The sequence below is a fragment of the Octopus sinensis genome, linkage group LG1, assembly GCF_006345805.1.
Source record: "Octopus sinensis linkage group LG1, ASM634580v1, whole genome shotgun sequence".
Classification (NCBI taxonomy): domain Eukaryota; kingdom Metazoa; phylum Mollusca; class Cephalopoda; order Octopoda; family Octopodidae; genus Octopus; species Octopus sinensis.
The window spans coordinates 139,655,488-139,681,568 of record NC_042997.1 but is presented as its reverse complement, the minus strand read 5'-3'; the positions used below and the strand labels follow the sequence as shown (position 1 = coordinate 139,681,568).

Below are 26,081 nucleotides of genomic sequence, written 5' to 3'. Positions count from 1 at the left end.
GGGCATGAACATGCCAAAGTAGCAATTTTGATTGGCTGAAAATAATGACAAAAACAGTCACATGATATTTCCTTCAAGCTGACACTATGATCATCATTATTTTTGCATTCATTTTCCATGCTAGTACAGGTTGTCATGGTACAAGTCAATTCATATTTGGAGTTGCTTCCCATGATCATGTTTCAGTTTTGGTTTGGTTTCAATAATTCAATGTCCTTTCTATCACCAACCACATTACAGAGTTGTGTACTTGACCATATCTCTGTATGAGCCAAATTGCCATTTGAAGAATATGGAGAGAGAGAGAAAGAGAGAGACTGTCATGAAAGAGACACAAATTATGTAGTGAAATGGCCATCATTGATTGGATGGAGTCAGAGCCTGAAGCATGTTACAAAAGTTGTTTACTACATTTCAGAGTACTGAAGTGAAATAACATCAAACAGACACATCACTCTCTATACACATTGCCTTGAATGTTCTAGAAAGGTCAATCTTTGAGATCACTACTCCATACAACTCCTCTCCAAATTAAAGATTCAGTCCACTTCACTCAACAACCACTACTATGCAAATCTAAGACAAAAGAAATATACAATCACTTCAATAAAAAAGCCTCACACACACAACTACCACTGACATCAACAAAACTTTTTTTTTTACATTTCCAGCTATCTGTTCATATAAGAGATAATACTTTGAAAAAATCAATACAAAATGCTGGTAGCAAACTACTTGTTTAGCAACCAAGTTTATGCAGTACATAAAAACAACACATCCAGAATCTGCAATTTCCCAAATGGAATATCACAAAGATCTATCCTCTCTTCTGCTTACATGATCTTCCTTCACCTCAACAAAATGCAAAAGTTTAGTTGTATAAAGACCCCCTTCAGTAATGAATGACCATGGGATTGCCCCTAGAAAGTTACCCTCCAAAGCACAAGTCCAAGTAAGGTTGTTATGGAAGATCAGCAGTCACCCATGTATACCAGCCTCCCCTCACCACACCACTGACATTATTCAAGGGAAAGGCAAAGGCTGATACAGCTTTACCCCAGTGACATCACAACTTATTTCAACAGCTGAGTGAACTGGAGCAATGTGAAATAAAGTGTCTTGCTCAGGGACACAACACACAGTCCAGTCAAGGAATTGAACTCACTGCCTCATGATTGTGAGCCCAATGCTCTAACCATTGAGCCATGGGACATCTTTTATAAGAATTAACAGATATATTTACTCAAATGCTCATGCAAGAAATGATGAAAACGTAGAAGGATGTGTGTGTGTGTGTACCTGTCATAGTGCATGTGTGTAGTTATGTATTTGCGAGAGTTAAAAAATAATTGGATTGTCTAAATTCATTCATCAAATTATTCAACTCAGTTGCAATGAAGTATCACAAGGATCCATCCTCTCACAGTACCAAACATCTTCCTATCTTTCTCCTGATACTGTGGCACAACCACTACAATCTATTTAAATCATAGAAAACAATTTCCATAAGGAACTTAATGCAGCACCTACCAAATCTAGTATCTTCTTTCATACGAGTAACAGAGAACCAAACTCTGCACTCAACAGCATGAATATAATACACAAAAAAGAAAACAAAAATACTTCAACTTAGAATTCCTCCACAACATTCACAACACACATAGAAAACACAGTAAATAGAACAAAACCATGCACAGAACAATCACAAATACCATACTTAGCCAACAGAAAAAGCTTTTGTTGCTGGATGTTAGAAGTCCCTCAAGTTGAGCTAGCCAATGAAGATGTATTTCTTTGGCTGTATGAATAATAACTGATGTAAACATACAAACATTTAAATGAATATTTATTGCTGGAAATAAAGATGTATGGTGCTGGCTGTTTACAATGAACAATATTAATAATTGCTGGCTGGGAGAGAGAGAGAAAAACTGCTCTGAAATTATAGAAAGTTATCTTTGTCACAACATGTGGTCAGTTCAAAAATATATGAAGTCATCTGTGCAAATCTCTGGTTATTAGCCATCTATCCTCCAAGCAACATGTCAAACGTTTTTTATAAGGTGTTGTTGTTATATATATATATAATGTATTGAGTATTAAAGGAAGTAGTGAGTACTTAGTATGAAAGATTAAGAAAATGAGAGAGACTGAAACAACGTGTTAACGATACAAGATACTTTATTCGACTGCCGTTGTTGTACAAGTTAATTGTTTTGGCGGGAAACAAAGTGAAAGTCCTTTTATCAAGGGAGACAATGGGCGACGTTGATTGTTCATGTTTGTTGTGATGATTATATAACATAAGGGACAAGCAGTTTTATTTTAGAACAGTGTGGTCGATTTATATGGTAGCTTACTCGTGGTGTACAAATGAGTACCAAGCAGCTGGTTTCAAATTCCTGCTATACTATAAATAGTGGTGAACACTGGGTTATGCTAGCCCTGATCACAACATACTACAAAGAACACAAAACAGTGCACTATGCTTCTTGTACACAGACCAACTGCATAACAAAGCAAATATACTAAAAACAAATGAAATGTCATTTGGACAAACGAATGGACACACTTTGTAACGGTAGCTAGCTTCAGTCCTCCTAGTTCTAGTTACTATGGACAGCTACCTCCAAATACTTAAACTACACAACACCCCAGATCATTACAACATCCTAAAAACACTGTCAGAAATAGCTGCAACATTAATACTGTCACTGGCTTCAAACACTGGGCTGAGGTGCACACCACCAACAATATGAATGGAGGGGTCACAACTGTCGTGCTTTAACCCCATCCTTCTTGCTCACCTCAGCTGCAACAACCATCACAATCTGGAATGGATTAGACAGAGATGAAATTGCAATATATCAAGACTGTCATACTGCATGCCTTATGATTCACCACTTCATGTAGAAGTGATATATCTAGGCAGTGACATGGTATGATGTAATGGTGAAGATGATGATCTCAAAGATCAAGCCTTGTCTCTCATCAGACTACCCTTGTTCTGTAGGACCACTCGATAAGGACTGGCTTGGGACTACACAACAGCAATACTCGTACCAACAACACTTGTGAAGCAGGGTAGTTCTTCAACCTCGTCGGTTACCAGTATCTCTCAGTCAAGTGTTATTTAATAGTTTCAGTATGAAAAAAGCGACAGTAAGCACCATTATCAAGTTCGATGTTGTTGGCAATACAGTTTAACACAAAGTGCAACAGGCGACGATCATGGTCCTGATAGATACATTTAATTTATGGGCGTTTGTTGGGGTCTAATGTCACTCAAACATTCTGATACCCTCCAGAATGCAAGAGGACTAATAGTTCAACTAATGATTTTTCAGATTATGTAAAACTTGGTACCATTATATTTTAAGAAGATATTTTAACTATTTTTGTTTTTGTTTTTTATGTGTGCATGGTAGTCTCATTTTCATAAAATATGCTCAGAAGTCCATGCTATGTAAGTTCAAATCCCAGTGCTTTATGGGTTAAGTAAAAAGAGTTCGTCGGTGCTACGTGCATCTTACAAGAACGTCATTGAAACTTATGTGTTGCTGGACAGGACGCGAAAATTTTTCCCACGAGAGTTCCGGACCCCAGTTATGAACTCATTTGCATAAAAAGTGATGGGCGATAAGATAAGATAAGGTCACTTGGGCAAGGAATGACCATGTTTCTTTTCACTTTTAATAATGCTTGTTCTTGTTTCAACCACGGCTGCCTCTGCGTAGGTATTTGTGTTGTTGTCTACTTTGTAAAGGGAGAGAGTTGCTAGCACATCACCCTCTACCCACATTTTCCCCATCCACATCTTTACCATATGGGGCCCTAACAAAATCCGATAATAGGTAGAGATGCAAATCTAATTACTTGTCTCCTTCTGAAATCAGACATAACTTGGCGATCGGTCGACTTACAACACTGTTCTTCGTCTTGAGTTTACTTGGTTGACTGTGTTTGTTAACTTGGCAACAAGATCAAAAGCTCTAAATGGCCGTATGCAAATGAGTTCATTACTGGGGTCCGAAAATCTCGTGGGAAAAAAATTCGCGGATAGGACGGCCTCAATTAAGACTGTCAACCGATTTTTTCGTAATGTCAGTCGGACCATTCATCTCGACACTAAAAGTCATAGATATGTAAGTAATACCATGCATTTCAGTACATGACTGAATTAATATTTTGTGTTTCACTGTTTTAAGATATTGGATAAAACTAGACCTTTTTTCTCATATATATAATGCCATTTTACGATTGTATTTTCATTGTATATATGTCTATGCATTGTCAGTTAACAAGCAACTTAAAGTTTTACTTCAACAATTATATATAGCATTTAAATGAAGTATGTTTTTTTTTTTTTTTGCCATTTTTGACTATTTCCGTTCGCTAGTGAAATATATATAAATAATACGTTTGTTTATTAAATGAATTATACAAACTCCGCAGCCAAATTTAAATAAGAATTAGTTGAATCAACAACTAACACCAGATAGTGAAATATCTTATAATGGTACTGTTTGAGATAACGGAACAAGTTTTTAAAAATGCAATATAGCGACAATAAAGATCCAAAATATGCCAAAACAGAAACAATGTCGTTTAATAAGTGAATATTTCGTTATTAAAGACAAATAACAATATCCACTGCAAATACACACACAAACGATAAAAAAATAAATATATATACCAGCAGAACTTCATATATATTAAATTAAATCCGTTGGAATCTGGCGAAAAAGTACGCAAATTTCTCACCAAAATAAAACTGTCTCCTAATTTGTAAACTCCATTTTAAATAACCGCGACACACTCCCAACAGAGGTAGAATCGTTGCAATAATACAAATAAATACTACTCTCCCTTTTATAGGTGTGACGTATTTAGAAATTCTTCTCTTGCAAAAACATTACCTTGTTAAGTATATAAATTGTTGTCCGTTTTAAACTATTAAAATTCTTATTGTTATTTTTAAATGTTTTTGTGGTTGAATATTATTGCATTATTTATTTATTATTATAAACTTTGTTATCGTAACGAAGGTTGCCCGTTCAATAACAATTATAGTCGAGGTAGGTTGCAAGAAATGCAACAAGACAAAAAAGATATTTGAGTACGGGTCCTTAGATATACTTGGGATAGTAAAGGAGCAAGTCCATTTGGAAGATGGGTAGATTTGTGCTCGTAAGCCATGGTGATGACGGCTTGTCTCGGAGAAGATCCCTCTGAATTAAAACTTAAATCATGACAAAATTATCTTGAGCTTTCTGCATAATAAATACATGCAGTAGGGTCTCACGTATGTAATGTAGTGAGTTGGAAAACTTTGGGTTAATGTTTACATCTTGACCCGATGTAGTTTTTTTTTTTTTATGAAATTTCATAGAAATACCTTTCAAACGGTATACATTACGATTATAAAGACATTAGTGTAGAAAACCTTTTCCAAGGGGGTAGGGAGAGTACCTCGGAAAATTCACAAGATCCGGGTTTTTCCCTTGTAACTTTTAGGAAAATGGGGGTTTTTTTCCAATGAAATTTTATAGAAATACCTTTCAAAAGGCATACATTGCGATTATAAAGTAATTTGTGGGGAAAATCTTGAGGTGGGGAGAGGACTTTCGGAAAATTACCAAGATCCGAAATTTACCTCGTTATATTCCGAAATCACATTCAACTTTCTACAGATACCCTAACATAGTACTACTATACTACGTAGTGTTTCTTTCTGCCCACTTTCAATCATTTTTAGTGTTTTGCCTTCAATTTTGTTTCATTTTCAATTATTTTTACGTTTTTTGACCCTTCTATATTCTTATTCACTCATTATTACTTTCTCTCTTTCTCTTTACACACACACACACACACACATATATATATATTTATATATTACTTACTATTCCACTTCACTGGAAGTTCAGATGATTTTTGGGAGAGTACTTTGTTGCACCATTCTTGCAGTCATTCACAGTAATGTCATATTTTGGGGTATCCCAAAATGTTCTAAAGGAGACGACTAGTTTCTCCCGGCATGATGTATGATTGAAGGAATGTGCATAATCCTATTTTAATTATTTACTTACTGATTTCTTTATCCCTGCTCCACGCTCCATTTTATTGTTTACTGCAAATAACTTTCTTCAAATTTGAACATGGAATGTTTAAGTTTGGATGTCAAAACTGCTGATGTATAATTTTACTATATTTGGCAACATATAATTTTACTATATTTGATTGGAGATGGTTGCTGCAAGCAATTAATATTACTATATTTGGTAGTGTTGACCAAAGTTAATTTTGGTTATATTCTTGAACTCTATTATAACATCTGCTGACATTTTTTCCAACCAATCGTCTTGTACAGGTTTTACGCCTAAAGATCTTATAGAATATTTTAAAACTTTTAATGAGCTTATAAACACTGAGAGTTCAGCCTGCTACATTTATTTTTCTTATTACAGCTGAAGGCTATATATTTGTTTAAACCCATGTTTAATAAAATATTTCTTGGTCCTCAACTTTCTCTCTCTGAGATTATTCTTGTAACTGGAAGCTCTACTGTCTGCTATGGCATGGTTTCTACAGCTGGATGCCCTTTCTAATGCCAACTGCTTTACAGAGTGTACTGAGTGCTTTTTGCATGGCAAAGTCACCATGTAACTTGCAAGAAAAGACCCCTCAACTGAGGAGTGAGTAGTATTGAGGGAAGTGGCTTTGGACCAGGTAATGAGAGGTAAGAGTATTAGAGTGTTTAAATAGGTGTCTTGGAGATACATGGCTACCCCAGCTGGAAAAGGAAAGACAGGTATATATATATATATGTGTGTGTGTGTGTGTGTATGTATGTATATATACTAGTCAATGAAAAATGCAGGACGCATACCAACAATATTCTCAACAATTAAACCTGAAAATGTAGAGAACAAGAAAACACTCATTAAAATTAGAGCTTAAAATATTGCTGCTAAAATTAAAAAGTACCTCTTATGTACTTTTTCATATTTTTTAAAAATTCAATTAATTTCACTTTTCCTTTTTTTAATTTTATTTTTTGTACTAAGTGAATTAATAAAAAAATTTTGAATTTTAATTTTAACAGCAATATTTTAAGCTCTAATTTTAATGAGCTTTTTCTTGTTATCTACTTTTCCAGGTTTAATTGTTAAGAATATTGTTAGTATGCGTCCGCATTTTTCATTGGCTTGTCCAGTGTTTTTACTGGCATTGCTGTAAAATTTTAATTAAAAATATATAAAATTACCATTTTTTGCAGTCATTTTGAATTCAAAAATTTCCAAGAAAATTCAAACAAAATTTTGATTTTTTCATTTGACTAATTCTCATTTAGAAATTAAATTAAAAATGAATGATAAGCATTGCAACTTTGCCTTTTCTGGATATAAGGTATGTACTGTAATTTCAATACTGTACAGAGACAAAGTTACAAATGAATATATTTAAAGAATTTTTTGAATAATGGAAAAAAAAAATGAGGATACAAATTTAATAAAATGACTTTATTTTAAACAAATTAAATTAAATTAATATTTAATAGAACATAATTACAAGTAGCATTTGCCTTTTCTGAACAGCCTTGCTACAGACTTCAGTACTGCTCATAGAGACAAAGCCACAAATAGTTGCATGTGTGTGACTCTTTAAACTTTTTTGATAGCGCTCTGTAAAATTTTGTCACTTTTCTTGTTTTTCCTTCTCACCCTCTTTTTTCTTCTTTTTTTCTCATTTTTGTATATTTGTTGCTCTTTATCTCCCAATCACCAATGACTGCTGATTGGTGAGGTTGCCACCACTTTAACCTATCCATTCTTCGTAGTAGAGGCATGCATCGAATGACCAAGAGACCTCCCTGGTGGAGCGACTATGTGACAATATATCAACATCTGATCTCTCATTCTCCACCAACTTCGGTATGCTTGAGAGAAGCTAACTTCTCTCCACCACAGGTTCCAAATGGAATTAACCCTACCAACCCCACCACTCCTACAACTTTCAACCCTTCCTCCACACACCGCCATCTGACCTTCGTTCAAGCCCCACCGATGGAAACAGAATTAACCTTGCCAACCCCTACAACTTTTAACTCCCACACCACCCAACCTCCGTTCTAGTCCCACCTTTGGAACCAATACTGCACTCCCTCAACTGAGTTCCAATGCTAGCCCTCTACTGTCAGTTGATGCTAGCTTGCCACCTGACTGTGCTCTCTGTGTTCACACTAGCTGTTACTTGGAGACAACTAATTGTCACCTATGCTACCAAAATTACCACAGGAGTTGTGTCCACATCATCAAGGCTCTAGCTGAAAGTCTTCCATACTGGACATACAGTCTGTGCCACTTCAGCTCTGATGCACTCTGTGGAGACACCTCACATTCTGACAACCAGCTCTCTACTGAAGACTTTGCTGCAGCCCTCCAGGGTTTTTATTGAAGCTCATTAACCGGATCCCTAAGGGAGCTCAGAATAGCCTTGCTCAGATGTTCTCTAGCTTGTTGAAAAATGTATGTTTATCCAACAATACATCAGACTGGCAGAAACTGTTTCTGTTCCCCCGCTTCTCTCTCCACATGCACGATATGAAATCAAGCTCCCTTACATCCTCACTCAAGTGACAGTTCCAGCTATTTGAGTCCACCCTGACTACTTCTCACCTCAATTTGACATTGAGCATGGTACCTACTGACAGGCAACTAATAAACCTTAAGCATGCAGTCAATGCTAAATTCAACAAATTTGACATAAAAGGGGGCTGTCTGTCTCCTCTCTTCTCTATATTCCCTCACTCCGTGTGACTCTGAGTTTCTTAGACGTCTGAAAGAGAAGCACCCACCAGCACCCTCTGATAATCAACTAAACTGGCCCAATCCCCTAGAATACTTGAGACCGGTCTTCACCTCTGATAACACCAGAAAGGTGATTTGATCCTTCCCTGCTGGTTCAGGTGTGGGAATCGATGGCCTATGGCCTCAACATCTTAAGGATGGTATCTCCTTATTGGCCAGTGATGCCAGACTTGAGCTCTTGTAGAATTTGACTCAGTTTGTGAACCAGTTCTCTTCAGCAAACATCCTATCTTATATCCACCCACTATTCTTTGGTGCAAAATTATTTGGGCTCACCAAACCCAATGGAGACCTGTGCCCCATTGCACGGAGCTGCACCCTTCACTGTCTCTCTGCAAAGATGTGTTTACAATCAGTCTCTAGCTTATTGGAGGAGGGATTTTCCCCTACCTAGCTAGAAGCGGGAACCAAACTGAGATGTGAAGTTGCTGCCCACGTTACCAGAGCCTATGCCAACTTGCCCTCCTTGTCACCCCATGATCAGGCTGCATTGCCCAAACGATTTGGAGGTCTTGGTCTTTTATTTTTTTATGAAATAGCTGAATTGGCAATCTATACAGTTGTCACAAGGAGTTTGCTGTCACTTCAGTTGAGCTGGTCACTGAAGACACATTTCATTGGTTGCATGAATAACACTGTAACATAACTTTTGTCTTTGGGTAGCAACTGTTATTTCTTATTTACTTACTCCTAGAAAGTATGAAAAATGACTAATATTTCCTTCAAACTTTGCTTTTGTTACATTTATTCAAACCCCATAGAATACTTCTCAATACATGGCTATGATACTCTCCCACTACAGCTGTTCATGATCACTGATGCACATTTTGTCAGCCACTACGCGGTTAAGGTCAAGCAATTGACAAGCAAATCTGTGATATTGAGCAGAATATTTGCACATTTGCTATAATGATATTTCTGCTTCAGCAACTCAGTGAGTTAATGGTGATTGAGTGATCTGATACTTTGCTCTCAGTTTTTTTTAAGCCTTGTTAACAAATTGCAATCTATGTCCTTGAAGGCGTATCTCTGCGAAATTTCATTAAAAAATATGCATTCAAATTACCTATGAGGAGTCAGAGTCGGCCGAGGCCCCAAACTGTAGTTATACGAAGTTAAACACGGCCACTAGTAAATATTAACCGAACATCTTCCTGTCCGAACACGTTTGTCACTCCAGACAGACCGGATGGGAATATAAGCTTTGCCATAGCTTCATCAGTGGTAACAAAAACGAAAGCAAAGATTTTTTTGAACCAAACTTTCCTAATTAATACAATTCCACTAATCAAACGAAAGTTCCGTATAACAGGTGATAAAATAAACAGTGTTCATTGCTAAGACACATAATTCCCTGAATTCTGAGGGGCGTATTCCCCATGGCTCCAAGCGAATATCACTTGATAGGGCGAATCACAGTTGTAAACCGTGTCGCCGACTTTATATTAGCGGTGTGGTCGGACTTTTCAGTTTGATAAAGCGCATACAAAAAACAACACTACTTTCACTTCACTTTCGATTACAAAGAGCCTAAAATATGAAAATCAAATATTTAAACCCTGCCCTTTTCCTATAACATATTTTAAGCAAGACAGCCCAAGAGTCCTTTCTCCTAAGAGCAGCAAAGACAACTGAAACTTTGGAACTTAATTGATTTAAAGTCATATAGTTCCTTACTTTTGAAACCTGACAAGACAGATTTTTCCAAGTGAAATTAAACAAACACAGAATTGAATCTGAAGATGTTGTTTTAGTAGAGTATTTAGAGCAAGGCAGTCCATCCCACTTCAAACAATATTAACTCTGTTATAATTCATAGGAAAAGCATGAACATCTCATAATCATACACTCTAAAATAGGTATAAGCAACTTTTTTCCGAGAAGCTAACCGCATGAGACACAGTTCATTATCAGGCGGCCCGCACTACTAAAAGAATTCATGGTAATTTTTCGTTAGGCGTGCCATTCAGAAAGTCCCGCGGGCCGCAAGTTACCCACGACTGACCTAAAGTTTCCACCTTAAACCATTCAAGTTACAAATCTAATTCGAAGAGGATTAATCCTTGTCATGTGATCTACGCAAACCTGGTCACGTGATAAGAGGTCATATGCCATCAAAGATGAACGGATTTATGAGTTCGTGAAACGACAACAAACCAGTGATGAGTGTTTTCGAAGTGATTAAGGATAAATTCCATACCGTTCAGCAGGATTTATCAGCTGGGTATTCTATCTAATTAGTATATTTTCTATTCGGTGATTGTTTCTGGCAATTCAGTTTCATTTCAACTCGTGTATTTGTTCTGTACATCTTTCGTTTTTATTTATGGGTGTGTATTATTTATAATTAGACTTAGTTCTTTCGTTTTAGTTAATAACAGGAGGAAAGCTTTATTCGTTGTTGAATTCTGCAGGATCTTGGGTTAGATATGACAAGTCATTTAATATTTATATCTACAAAATGATTTTTTTTCTTCTTTTTCGTAATTTCAAAACACCCCTTCTCTTTATTTTGGTTTTGCTTGTTTACAGTATAATTTTCAAAGAAAAAAAGGATGTTAGTTAAGTTTGGTAGCTTTTCATCTAATAATGCTGCTATATATTTATTCACATCTCAGTAACTCGACCTGCTAGAAATGGCAGCTAAATCCCTCTGAAATTATGCCCTATCGCCTGAAATGAAATTACATTAGATATTGTAGCGTTCGATTTACAGAGGACGGTCACAGCTGGAATGTCTTCGATCATATATGCTTGTTCTAACACTGTGAGCAAGAAGGCAAGTTTGAGGTTATGAATGGAGCAGGATGTGATCTGATCACAGTTGTCTTGCCAAATTTATGTGGATTTAGTGCTTTCGTAACGAAGCCTTTTATGCTTTGTGGCATTTTTTTGTTGTTCGTTAATAAATTTTATATTGTCTTTAGTTGGAGATGCGTAAGTGTTACTAACACCTGTTTTCTGCTCGCAGTGTGTTGTTTTTAACTCGTAGGTCAGTACTGATCAAGCAGACATATCTGAGTTCCACCTATGACCACCTCATCTTTTTATATGTCCATGCTAACTTCTTTCCTTTTTTCTTTTTAAGACTAAAGGATATGATTTGAAATAGTGAGTAACGTAAAGCTGAAGCTAAGTGTAAAGAGCGAGTTAAGCTACAAACGAAATTATGTCTTTAAAATAATGGATTCGACAAATAACTAATTCTTAATGAATGTATACTCAGTATCTTTCGGTAGTTATTTATTTATTATTATTATTTGTAACGGCATGAATACCAACTCCAATTATCCATAGGGTAACTTCGTAGCCAAACAGAACTAAATAAAAGTACAATAAAAGTGCAACTGGAAGGGAGAAATGAATAGAAAGTAACAATCAGAAACTTAAAACGTATAGAAAGTTGAATTCTTTTTGTTTCTTACTTCTAAAAGAAATATACTATTTTTTATGATATTGAGCTACATCAGTGTTTAAAGTAACTGTTGGTTACAGTTATTAAACACCTTACGACTGACTATATTTACTGGGACATTTTATAGATAACCGGTGTAACTAATTTAGGGAAACCTTAATCAGAATTTGAAACCAGACAGTCGCTCGATAAGCCAGAAATAGCAGCCATATCTTATTAAAATTACCCTTCTATCATGAAGGGGAAAAGGTGGTGGTTGTGGCAGGGTCATTTTAGCAACATTGTTGGCTCGTGGGCAGATGAATGTATTTATTGTCAACAAGGCGAAGCGTACACAGATCGGAATTGGGCCCCAAACCTGTGGGGCTCCTGGGTAACTGTTCAATGCCTTAAGACGGCATTGGATAGTTGGACGAATACGTTGGATAATATGGTTCTAAATACCCCTTAAAAGACAAGATGGTCCTGGTTGGAGCACCTTTGGACAGAGGTTTGCTCTTAATAACTATAATTTGTTGAAAATAGTCTATTTTAGCAACGCATATGCACACAGATAAATAGTGGTCTATGCTGATGTGTCATGAAAAGAAAAGATGATCCATCAGCTTAGGAAATCTTAACCCATTGTATATATTTTATAATTCTTTGTTCACATGGGGTAAATAGGAATATCAAATAATTCTCTTGATTACTAGACATCAAGGAAATGTTAAAAATTGTTGTAAGAATGTTTATAAATTGTTGTTAGTGTACGTCATTGAGAGACTGCCTGATTATATATATATATTAATAATTGAGGGTGCTACAAGTGGCACAAGCACGCTAAAAATCGCAGCCAGAAGACGGCTACAACCATAAATTTTCACTGATACACATTAATTGATGTTATTTACGCATGCTGTACCACTTGATATTATTGTAAACAATAATATCCTTATATATATATATATATATATATATTATATATATATATATAATATATATATATATATATATATACGAAGTATCCATCATCTGGGCATATTATCTGCATGGAACACTTTTATCTCACCTCACGTCTTTCTGAAATTATTGGTCTTAGGCATTTCAATTCAATCAACACCATGGATCTCACACTCCTCCTTCACTGCCACTGTTGAAGTAAAGGCTGAATTGTTTGTAGCCATCAACTCTCTGCACCAATTATCCACTCCCAACATATATGTCAGACATAACAAACATCCATGATTTGTTTCATGAATAGTTTGATCACTGTCTATTAAAGCCAATACGTTGAATGGCTGGTATGTCAAATCTGAAAATTATGTCAGAGTTTTGCTACTTTTAGGCTGTCTGTTTCTGGCAGAAAATGTTTCACACAAACTAATCTAACACTGGGTGACTGAAACCATCTTCCTAGGTATATCCCTTCTCATTCTCCATATAACTACCCAAAACCCTAAGTGGCTCACTTAAACTGTTTTGTAGCAGTATGGACATCACTACCTTCAACTGGGATGCTTTTACCCAAAACTGCAAAACTAACATCAGCAAAGCAAAGGATGTCTTATTGTGTTACACAATCTGCATGCTCTCCTCCCTACCATATTACAGCAGAGATTACTTGTTCTCTGACAGAAATTTCTAGTTATCTGACACCATCAACTTTGCAGAATACTCCAACTCCTATTTTTCAATCTAGATGGTTAAGTTAGCAACACATCAGCTGAAGAAGTTTCCCAATTTGATGCGCACTCCCCTTCTATCTCTGTAATACATCACTCAACAAAATTCCACCTACACTCTCTTTAATCATGCATATGCAACCACCTAATATAAAAGCTCCTTTAATCACTATAACCCAACAGGTGACTTTTCCTGATAATAACCCTTCCATAATTCTCAGTCGTATGTTCCAGGACTAGTCTTTATCCTTACCAAGCTCATCAACCTCTCTCTCTCTACAGGAGCCTTTCTCAATCTTTGGAAATACAATATTTCTCTTCATGAAAAAGTGCAGCCTTGCATCTCTCTCACCTATTGCACTCACCTCATATAACTTAAAGGAAACAGAAAGTTATCCACAATCACCTTGAGTAGCTTGCCTTCCATTGTAACCACCAGCATGACTTCCACAGACCAGATGTACTGGAGACTTGTCTTTTAATGTTGTTCTACTTCACATCAAGCACTTTTGACTATATGTTCTATATTTAAGGGTGTTTTTGAATGATCAGAGATATGAAAGTAGTTGAACTTATGGGAGACAGTGTTTCCTTATCAAGTCTTAAATTGCTGCTACATAACCAAAAATTGATAATGAAGTCGTTTACATCTCAGCAATTAGGCTTTGTTGTAGTTTATATGTATGGAGAAAGGCTGGGTTACTTAATTATTCTTGAGGGTAATGGAAGTGATGTGTTTCACAATTCTGAGTTGATTTAAGCAATTATGCCTGCTTTTCTATATTTCTGTATTTGACCATTCAAATACAAGATAGGACTCATATAGGTATACATAGCAGTGTAAACAAGCACATGCACAGTTTTAAAGTTTAGTCAATGGCTTGAAACATTGATGTTGCAGTGAAAGAATGAAATAAGATGTGATTTACTTATATGAGAAAGATTGTGTAAGCGGGCTAAGGACATTGTTAGATGCGAAGGGTATTATATTGTATGTACAGAAGTAGCTATGCTAGTATGGACATATGATGCAAATGGTTATTGTTGGTTGTGCGATTCCTGTATTGTGAGTGGAAGATACTTGTAATAAAGGTAGGTTTGTAAGGGAGGTTTCAGGTAAAATAGAAAAACACATATACATGTATAGACACTATTATTCATTTATCTACTCCAGTGATTCTCAATCAAGATCCATATGGCTCCTAAGGGTCCATATAAGATTTGGGGTAGGGGTCCACATAACAAAATAGTAATTGGTGGGGGGTCACAATAGTATTTTAAAGGCCCCTGAAAAAATTTTGCTTTAGATGTATGTATTGATATGTATTGCAAGAAACAGATAGGTTTCTTTCTCTAACATTTTACATAGTTCAAGCTACACAAGTTAATGTATGAAAAACAAAATAGGAATTTTGAAAGCAGTTCCTATAAGATTAGTTTTTAAACATTGACTAGCTATGGAGGTCCACTCAAATAAAGTAGTAATCAAAAGGGTCCATAGATAAAAAAAAATGGTTGAGAATGCATATCAACATAAAAAGAAAAATGTTCTGATTGAACTTTAGAAATAATGGTGTTTATATGAACCTTGGCCTGTTCTATAGTGACAAATTTTCTGTGAATCTTAACTGTCTTGTATTATATATATTCAAAGAACTGATTGATATGTTTGTTAAAAGCCATGCAGCCAATGTAAATTTTGATGATATGAGAAATAATAATTTTAATGTTATAAATATGTCATCAGTTATAAATTCAACTATTACTTCAAAGCTTGTTGCAGCAATAATTTTTCCATGTATTGATAGAGATTAATGAAGTTAGTATGCTTTGTACTGCAATGAAGTATAGATGTAGCTTCTTGTAAGAGTTTGATGTACAATAAAATAAAATTTTTGCTGTTGTAAATCGAAAAATGTGTTATTGTATAACTCCATGTCACCTCTGGGGTGCTCAGATCAATCTTATGACTTGCAGGTAGTTGGACGAATGACTTGGAATGGCCCACAGTTTTCTTTGATCTCTATGTATTATTAGGTTTGACTTAATTGACTATAGTACTTAACTATATCCAGTTGTAGAGTCTAAATGATGTAAGAACACAAATCTCTAATTAAAATAACTGCACCTACTAAACTGTCTACGACCCTGTTTTTTTAAATTATTCAGTTTGAGTCTCACTTTGTAAATCATTGAAAATTGACCAAAATATCTCTTTTTTCTCTTCTTAAATTTAATCCAAGAAGATCATAGTCTTTCTAGACTGCTGAGCAACTGGGTTAAGTTTGTAGGGTTAATTTTCAGCTTTACCTTTTGAAGCTCAGTAGTTGAGGGGGAAATAGGTGATATGTGAATTCCAGAGGTATTTTGAGTGGTAAATGTTAATCAACTCCCTTTCTAAAACAATAGTTATTTGATTAGAGAACTTCCCTGACATGTGTCACAAATCTTGATTCATATTTGAATAATACGCTGGCAACTAATATTTTTTCCTCCTCTTCAACAGGATCAACCTCATCAAAAATCAGGAGGTTCTGACTCCTGTTAAGAAAGTGAATCCTGTAGACCATGTAAACTATGATGCAGGAGCTGATCTTCTTTACAAGTATGTACTGAAAGTGTTCAATTTTACATTACTTCTCGCAGTCTTTTCATTTACTTATTAAAAAAATACATGTGAAAATAAACTTGTATGTTCAAGATTTAGAATACCTTGTAAATATGCTACTAGCTGTTATTAAGTTTTCTATGATGTATTGTAATTTATATTTATTTGATAGCTATAAAAATGGGTTACGAACAAACAGCCAAGTATATTAAATACATTTTTGGAATGAAAATATACATTGCCATTAAGAACATGAGGTTAATGTACTGTGGCAAAATGATGGTGTTTGAAAATGACAAATGGCTTGTTCAAGGTTCATTTTATTAGTCAATTTTCTTGCCTGTAACTTTGATGTTAATAACTTTAAAACAATGCTAGAATGCATCAAGTAAAAGATCATTCATTGTTTATTTATTATTTTATTATTCTAACATTTCAAAATGAGAAAAAAAAAAAATTTACTGTGGAATCAATAGGGTTTAATAAGAGCTTCCTAAATTATTTTCTTGTAAAGACAGTAAGATCCTTATACCGGAATAATCAATAATCTGGTTTATCATACTCATGATATACCATCTCCCTGTCTTTCAAAAGTAACAACAATACATTATGAGTTTAAAGTATGCAAATAGTATTATATCAGGACAAGCCTTATTTGTTTTATTCAGTTGAACTGAATAAAGGGTTAAGATATTTTTAGAGAATATAAAAATAATAATAAAAGATGATGTGAATCTTGCTTTTAAAAGAAGTGGCTTATTCATAAATATGATTGTGGATCAATCAGAAATTCCTGTGATAAAAAGATATGTGGCATTACTTACAGGTATCAGTTATTATGGAAAGATATACAAAAAGCCAATGAAGAAAATGCCAAGAAAGCTGAGGTAATGGAATTCCTTATTTTACTTTTAGTTTTGTGTAAAAAATAGTTTCATTTCTTGCACAAAAATATTTCCCACAAACTTTGCTTCTTGCACAAATTTCTATTTCTACAGAGTTAAGGGAAATCTTTTAATTTATTTTGCTATCAACTTTTAGAAGGCCAAAATAGATACATTATAAACGATAAACCTTTTTACCTTTTTCTACTTTTGAAATTATAGTTAATCAGTATCTCAGTTTATATATTATCTAGTAAATTGATTGGCTTTAACTCAAAGTCCAGTTGGATTCTTCTTAAACCTTCAGCCTGTACCTAACTCTACATGCAATACTAGCTTCCTGTACATTCTTGTTTAACATCTTGAATTATTCAATATCTTAATTTTCTTTGGTGCCATCTTTTTGATGGTTATAGGTACAGTCCAACTGTTTTAGAATGATTCTTAAAATGTTTGTATTATTAATGTTATTGGTTTTAATTTTGTTTTTGTTATTTCTACAGTCATTGGACCGTGAAATCCAAATTATATATGGTGATATAAAAAAGAACTGTAACAATCTAACTGGATTTTATAGAGAAGTGAAAAGTCTTCCAAGTTTCTTGGGTGTTTTGCAGAACTTGACTGATTTATTGGGTAAGCAAGATTTCCACTGTTTCTCATTTTTTCCATTCTTTGGAATTTATGTAGACTGACAAGGAATAGAAAGATCACATGCAATGGCATTGTTTGTATGAGCATTGGTATTGACAAGCAGCTAGGAAACTAATATCAATGTTTTATATAGACAAGACATTTTACACTTACTAGAGCATAAGAAGTGATATGAATGATTATACCAAGTGCCTTAGTGTCACAAATAAAAACACTCCAACTGCAAATAAAAAGCAGCCTACATACTTTCTTCAACGAAGCTTTACTGTCACACTACAATACTAGCTACAAAAGAAATAGATAGGAGTCAAATTCATATCACCAGTTAAAAATTCCAATATATTATCATTGTGCTACTAGCTGTTCCCTACCTTTAGCAGTAATCATTATGTTGAGGTTGCTCAGATTTGCTCTGAATCAGTCATGCTGCCCATCACAATCTTGCATAGCATTCAGGAGATCAGCAGGACAACATTCAGTGTCCATACAAAGCTAGTTGATGAATGATTTGTTTACTGGGTGGCCAAATTGTGTGTATCTATGTCAGTGTGTCCATAGGAGTTTAGTGTATCACTAACAAGGTCTTGCTTAACTCTCCAACAATGCTCTGAAAAACACGTGTCTATCTCAGTGATAGTAAGAAGACTGCCACACAGCCTTTGTTTGTTCTGATGCTTTTTCCTGAAAATTTTCAGAACAGTCCATAGCAAGTAGGTGTATGTGTCATCAAGCCTTATCTTGTTGTGTTTGGTGAGGGTTCAAGCAGTGAACTGATTTTGAGTTCACTGCTCATTGGGTTATAGGGAAAGCTGTAGGTAACAGTATATTGGATGTGCAGTCTTAGTGAAGGAGTCAGCTGCTGACCAATGACAACATTCACAGGATGCTGGGTAGAAGAACCTCTGTTAAGCCAGTGGCTGGGATCACATCAAGTTTTCAAAGTGTGTTACTGATAATGTCTATAGACCTGATGAATATGGATGTTATTAAGCTAATGAAAGATTTAGCAGTATCAAATTTCTATGACACTTAATCAGATCTTTAATTAGGATTGCATATAAATGTTTGAAGATATATTTATGTTAATTAAATTCTGTTTTACTAATAGAAAAATTATGTAGAGTTTGCAGCTGTAACACTTCGGGTTTGCATTTATTATCTTAGATTTAAATATATACATAAAAATGAGAAGAAGAAAAAAACCAAAACAATTTACCACATTAGGTTGAAAATTTGGGGGTTAGCACACATCGTATGGTTTTTTAAAGAGGTTAAGTGTTTCTCATGTTTAATGATTTGTTTTATTTCATAAATTTCAGTATGTCACTCAAAACTGTAAAGCTTATGAAATTTTCTGTGTGTTTCTCTATATAATGTAAAGATAATTTTTTTTTTATGTAGCTTGCTTAGAAGAGAGTTGTGATTCAGTTGAGTCAGCCCTTGTGCGATTGGAGAATGTTAGCGAAACCCAGGAACTGAAACAACATATGCAATCACACACAGACCAACTCAATAATTATAGGAGAAAGAAAGAAGAAGAATTGAAAAGATTAGCATGTAAGATGAAATATCTTTTCCTTTTTACTATACAATTACTGTATTTAAAAAGACCAACAGTATTTAAAAAGAAATCATTCTTGTAGTTTTCTTATTAATATTTTTAAAGACATTTATTCTGTAGTCTTATTTCCCAAATAAACTGAAGAAAAGTTTAGCCTCCTAGTAGTTAAACTTTAACTTAATAACACTCTACAACCTTTGGCACTCTGTTATGCTGTTTTTCTCCCTATAGTACTACCATGTGTGAACCTCTGAATTCATCTGCACCAAATCTAATATAAATATTGTCTTTTTTTTTCCTACTGTACCCTAAGCTCTAGATGCCATACTATTACATCTTGTGCACTCTTTATTTAGAATTTTTCTTTCAGTAATACTCTCCTCTCTAATATTTTACCCACCATCAATCAACTCAGAACAATTCCGGCTGAACAGAAAGCCCTAATTTTCCATCATCATCTCCCCTACTTTTTAATGCATGATGACCTTGTCATAAGGGGAATGAAAATTATTTCTTATAAGTGAAAAGTTGACAATTTTCTTTTTTAAATGCTTTATGTAAAACTTCAACTACATTTAATCTGTACATTTAATATGGACCAATGAGGCAGTCTCTATGTGGTTACTTTACTTGCTAGAGATAGCAGCCAAATCTCCTTTAAACCACATCCAAGTTGTCTTGAAAAAGGAAGGACACATTGAACAAAGAAGTCAGAGATTAATCCTTTAGCATTCAGATTATTCTGTCTAATATAAAGCTTATTTATTTGCATTATTTTGAATTACTCATGCATTATCTTTTTGTATTGAGATTTTGATGATGTGCTTGTATATTTTTAGTATGGCAATGTAGAGTAGGTGTGAGAGGCTGAATATGGCTAGTTGGTATATAAAACAAGTATAATATTTGGGCTGGATTAAATACTAAAGGGTTAATGTTCCCTCTAATTTTTAGCAACCAGTGTGTATAAAAATCTTGGGATTTGCAAGTTCATTGTACTTGTACCTATTGCATTTTAAAGATTAGGTTTCCTGTTCAAGGTCATAAAATACTTCTGTAGAGAAACAGTAACTGACTGACTTACATCAATTGCCTCTGCTTTGTTTATTACTTGCACAACAATGACAACTTCAATGCAACCAATTACCCACTCTTTATGAAGTTTAATTGCACTGTGCATGTTTGGATTACACCTTGAATTACATCCAAAAGAAGGTTGTCCAGCTGATTGGTGAAGACCTGCTCACCAACACGAAAATGTCACTGGCTCAAAATAGTGTCTCTTCTATCAACACAGTAACTTCATCTCTTTGTGCTAGTGAGCAGCAAACCACTCTGTCCAGTTCACTCCATGCATTCTTCCTCCTCTCAAAATCATGCACTAAACCCTTTTTCCTAATCAATCTTCTCCAGAGTTGCTACTCATGTTTTCCTAAAAGTTCAACCTACAGATATTCAGACTGAACATGAACTATATCAATCTCATCGTCATATTTTGGCCTGTGTTAATGGCACTACCTCTCTGTCAAATGATTTTAGAAAAATATTTTTATAACTCTTCAGTGAATAAAGGTACTTTTGTTGTAAAGTAATAACTGTTATTTGTATTTTTTTTTCAGCCCAAAAGAACGTAGAACTTGCAGTACAAGCTGAGAAAAAGATAAAACAGAAACAGGATGTATTGCGTGAAAGATCAGAAACATTTGAAGAAGCATTCCAAAATGACTTAGATTATTATCGTACACACGGCCATATGAACAGTATGTTTCCTATTTGCTTCTACAACAACTTCAGTTCTCTACTCTATACTTATTACATATTAATGATAGAACTTCATTCTAATCTTATATCCTTTTTCTTTTCTTCCTCCTTACAAAATTCTGTTTTGGCTTCGTTTCAGTTTACTCTTTCAAGGAATAATGGTCTGACATTTAATGTTCATAAAATAATTAACTTCAATTAAAACTTATGTTGATGATCCACCTACTACATTAATTGAAATTCTGTTTTATTCAAAATTCTGCCTACATGTTCTAAACTTAGTTTCTTTTATACAACCACTTTCTCACATTTTCACCAAAGAATGTTACCTACTTCATCTATATACAATCTTCAAATATTCTCCTCATTCTTTTCTTCTGTTTATCCTCTGTCTTCTTTCCTCTCACACCCTCCACTTTATTCATTCTTATTTCTCTGAAACATATAAGCTAACATAGATGACTTCTGCAGTAAGAAAGATGGTATGAACACATGTATAGACTTGCCTCACCTTCATTTGGTTAAATTTGCTCTCAATACACTCCACTTCACTGTTCTATATTTAAGAGATGAGGAATTATGTACATTATTTACATTCGATGGATATTTGTCCTTATCTTGTTTGTTGTCAACATGTTTCGGCTGATATACCCTCCAGCCATCTTCAGGTGTCTTGGGGGAAATTTCAAACCTGGGTTCTCATTCCTAAGGTATTTTTGGATGTTATTATTTTTAGTATTATTATTATTATTGTGCAGGTCACTGCTTGGAATCGAACTCGGAATCTTGGGGTTAGTAGCCCGTGCTCTTAACCACTATGCCATATGCCCACTTCACTCTTCTGTACTGCTGCCATCCATAATATTTCTCTCTGTTGGACCACTTCTGTTATCACCTACCACCTTCTCTTGCATTTGTCCACTTCTGTTTTTGCCTTCATTCCCTTCTTGTTACTGTTCCAATGACTCTGTTCTGTCTTCCACTGTTTCCCTCTTTTGTCATTTTAAATGAGCAAAAGCACACATCTTAGGTCATTGAGTACTCTCTGCACTCAGTGTACAAGGCACCCTCCTCACACAATTTATATACTGGTACCACAGGAAAAAGAGACTCCCTTTTTCCAACAGACTTTAGCTACAGTAATTGGTGAGTGAGCAGAAATGAAATAGGGTTGAGTGTCCCTTAGTTCTGTCTGAAGGACTCAACAATGTCCTTAATTCTGATACCATGAAAAAATACATACACTATACACTGTAAAGTGGATGATAAGCAAGTGGAAAAAACTGATGCCATGAAAAATATCCCCATTACACAAATGTAAAATGGATAGCAAAGGAGTAGAAAAAGCACAAGGTTTTGAGTTCTCTTTAGTCTTATTTTATAAACCTCTCTAGTACTGATGCCACAAGAAAATGCACCCATTACATTCTATAAAGAAAAGCATCCAACCCTAGAAACTGGGTAAAAATAATATATGAGCCTTAGCCTATGAGAGCAGTGGTTTGCTATAAGAAATGATTCATCTAACCAATGCCAGCATGGAAAGTGGACATAAAATGATGATGTCTGTCTATATAACTTTGCAAACTACCTTCCACCACATTGGTTAACTAATTCTCATCCTGCATTTCAGACATTTATCTCACCTCTAAACCTAGTCGTCACTATCTCCTGCCTAATCAAGATAAAAACAACTCACATATTCCTACTGCACTTCAAGTTAGCTCTTTGGTTGTATGTCTACTAACTCTGGCTGTAAATATTCACCTGCAACACAGACTAAAATTACTTCTTCTCTTAGTTAAAACTAAGACACCCCAAGTTGTTCACTTGAAATAGTACTGCAACAAGTGAACAATACTTGCTTGCAATAGTCATTCACCACCACCTACTGGGAGCCATTTATTCATCATCAAAACACTTGAAAGACAACTACCTGGAAAGCAAAGCAGACCTTTTTGTACAATAAATAGATCCTTTGCCAAGAGGGCCTCATCCAACTTAGCATAATCCTATTCAACTAAATTAAAATAGTCCTTGTAAATAGCATGTCTCATAAAACCTATTTTGCTTCCAGCTTTATGGTGTACATGCAACAAAATCCCTCCTAAATATCCTACTCTCCATTATATAATCACCAAATATTTCTGATGGTGTCCTTTTAAATATCCTCAATTTGTGTTCCAGACAAGGCACTTTATGCTGCCAAACTCTTCAGTTTTTCTCTGTGTACAGATCAATTCCAGTCTATGAGAATACTAATTGTCTCATTTTCAAAAAAGGGCAACTTCTTTAATCTATTGCTCTTACTCCCATCATCTTAAAGCCACCTCTTTTCCTCCTTAGTCATCACCATTATCATTTCTGTAAATCTAAATACACAGGAAATTTCATTTCTTAAATCATGGAACAGAATCCCTTCCCCTTGAACATTAGAAAGTAGTACTGGTGACAATGGCCTCGGCAAAACTTTCAAATGCCTGGCATGAGAACTGGTTCTAGGTTCAATCTCACAGCATGGTACCTTGGGCAAGTGTCTTCTACTTTAGCCTTGGGCTGACCAAAGCTTTGCAAGTAGATTTGGTAGATGAAATGAAAGAAGTTGGTTGTTTATATATATATATCAGGTGCAGGAGTGGCTGTGTGGTAAGTAGCTTGCTTACCAACCACATGGTTCCAGGCAAGTGTCTTCTACTATAGCCTCAGGCTGACCAAAGCCTTGTGAGTGGATTTGGTAGACGGAAACTGAAAGAAGCCCGTTGTGTATATGTATATATATATATATATGTGTGTGTGTGTGTGTGTTTGTCCCCCCAACATCGCTTGACAACCGATGCTGGTGTGTTTACGTCCCCGTAACTTAGCGGTTTGGCAAAAGAGACCGATAGAATAAGTACTAGGCTTACAAAGAATAAGTCCTGGGGTCAATTTGCTCGACTAAAGGCAGTGCTCCAATCAAATGACTGAAACAAGTAAAAGAGTATATCTGTGTGTGTCTTTTTATCTGTTTGTCCCCAACCACTACTTGACAACACCAGTGTTGGTGTGTTTATGTCCCCATATTATAGCAGTTCAGCAAAAGAGACCAATAAAATAAGTACTAGGCTTTAAAGAAAAATAGATTCTGGAGTTGATTTGTTTGACTAAAAACGCTTCAAGGTGATGCCTTAACATGGCCAAGCTTTTGGGAGTTTCCTTTCATTATACCACATACTAATGTGTTCTCTCTCTAACTTATGCTCTATCAATTTTGGTGTAATATGAGATTTGGTTATTGTTCAAACACTGCTTTAACTACTTCTATGCAGATAATACCACTTACTGTCATCTTCTGCACATTATTCTTCAACATACAATGAAGACATCTACATTTCAATTTTGACATAACAGCCTTGTCACCTTCAGTAGCACCAAGACACAATCACTAGGTACCTCAAAGAAACATACTTGTATCATATTTTTCTCCATGGTGTAACTAGCTTAATATCACATTATCATCTTTAGGATCTATTTTAGTTTAAGTTCCTCTTGAGTAAACTGGAATTTTCATGTCACTGGAGTCAGTAAAAATAAAGCACCAGTAATATTCTTTGAATAGTTTTGATTGTACCTCTTCCTCTCCATTCATTTATTTTGTACCTAATCAAAAATAAATCTTTTCATATGAAGACTGGCTTTATTTTCAGGACTTCCAAATGGTGAAGGAGCAAAGAACCTAGATCTTAGTGATATTACACTGGACCAAGATGAATCTGGTTTGGCAGCATTTTTAGCATCCACTGAAGTAACTCCTTGTAGTGAGAAGGGACTTCTTGGTATATCTTTCTCCTCTCATGTAGCAGGAGATATTACTTCTCCTTCAGATGTTGACCTTTTGACCCCTATGACACCAGGCAGTGAGTGGGGAGCTGCTGATGAATCATCATCAGCATACAGTGAGACAGAAGGGGAAAACCAACCACCAAAGTCTGATAATTCACAATCTGTTAATCCAGAGGCTGATGAAACTGTGACAGATCACTCTACTGGAGATGAAGATGCAAATCTACAAACTAACCCAGCTTTATGTAAGACAGAGACCTTTCAAAATGAGGATTCTGTAAATTCTAACAAATAATTCCATGCAGAATTTGCTAAGACTGAATTTGTTTCTTTTCATTTAACAATATTAAATATTTCTGAAATTAAAACTGTCATTAAACAGTACAGTTAATAAACTAATACATATCACGCATCCATACTTTTGCTTTTCTTTTGTTTATTCCATCCTTTGGCGATTATTTTGGTTTGTTTTCATTATAGGAAGAGGAAGCCCTGTAAGTATAAGCAGCATAAAAGAAGTGAATTGATTTCAATCAACAATTATAATTGGGTTCTGGTTGCTGGAAATTTCATCTCTTCAATATTCACCACTCATTAATTATTATACTAAGTACACCATCAAACCTTATGACAAATTTATAATATTTTGGAACAAGATTTGTATGATAGAAACTATTTATAGGGTTATAGAGCATAGCATGTAAGCAACATTCTTTATATAAACATGGAGTGATATGCCAGCCAGTGCATGAAGACTAAGTTACATTCTCTTGTTAAACTGAAGAATAGTTAACAATCTGGCAAGTATTTTCACCAGTTAGATTAGTTGAAACATAAGCAGA

The 26,081-nt window shown here is 35.0% G+C and overlaps 1 protein-coding gene across 2 annotated transcripts; it reads left to right on the top strand.

Moving 5' to 3' along the window:
- Nucleotides 1-4,086: 4,086 nt before the first annotated feature.
- Nucleotides 4,087-25,657, top strand: LOC115217666 (dysbindin protein homolog). Of its 2 annotated transcripts, none has more exons than XM_036505305.1 (7): nucleotides 4,087-4,145; nucleotides 16,456-16,554; nucleotides 17,384-17,444; nucleotides 17,945-18,077; nucleotides 19,497-19,652; nucleotides 21,276-21,416; nucleotides 25,104-25,657. In XM_036505305.1, exons 1-7 carry the CDS (start codon nucleotides 4,102-4,104, stop codon nucleotides 25,532-25,534), a joined length of 1,065 nt encoding a protein of 354 aa, XP_036361198.1. In that variant the 5' UTR covers nucleotides 4,087-4,101; the 3' UTR covers nucleotides 25,535-25,657. The 2 variants fall into 2 exon arrangements, with proteins under 2 accessions (XP_036361198.1, XP_029643279.1); XM_029787419.2 differs by lacking the exon at nucleotides 4,087-4,145 and adding an exon at nucleotides 10,808-11,094.
- The last annotated feature ends 424 nt before the right edge of the window (nucleotides 25,658-26,081 follow it).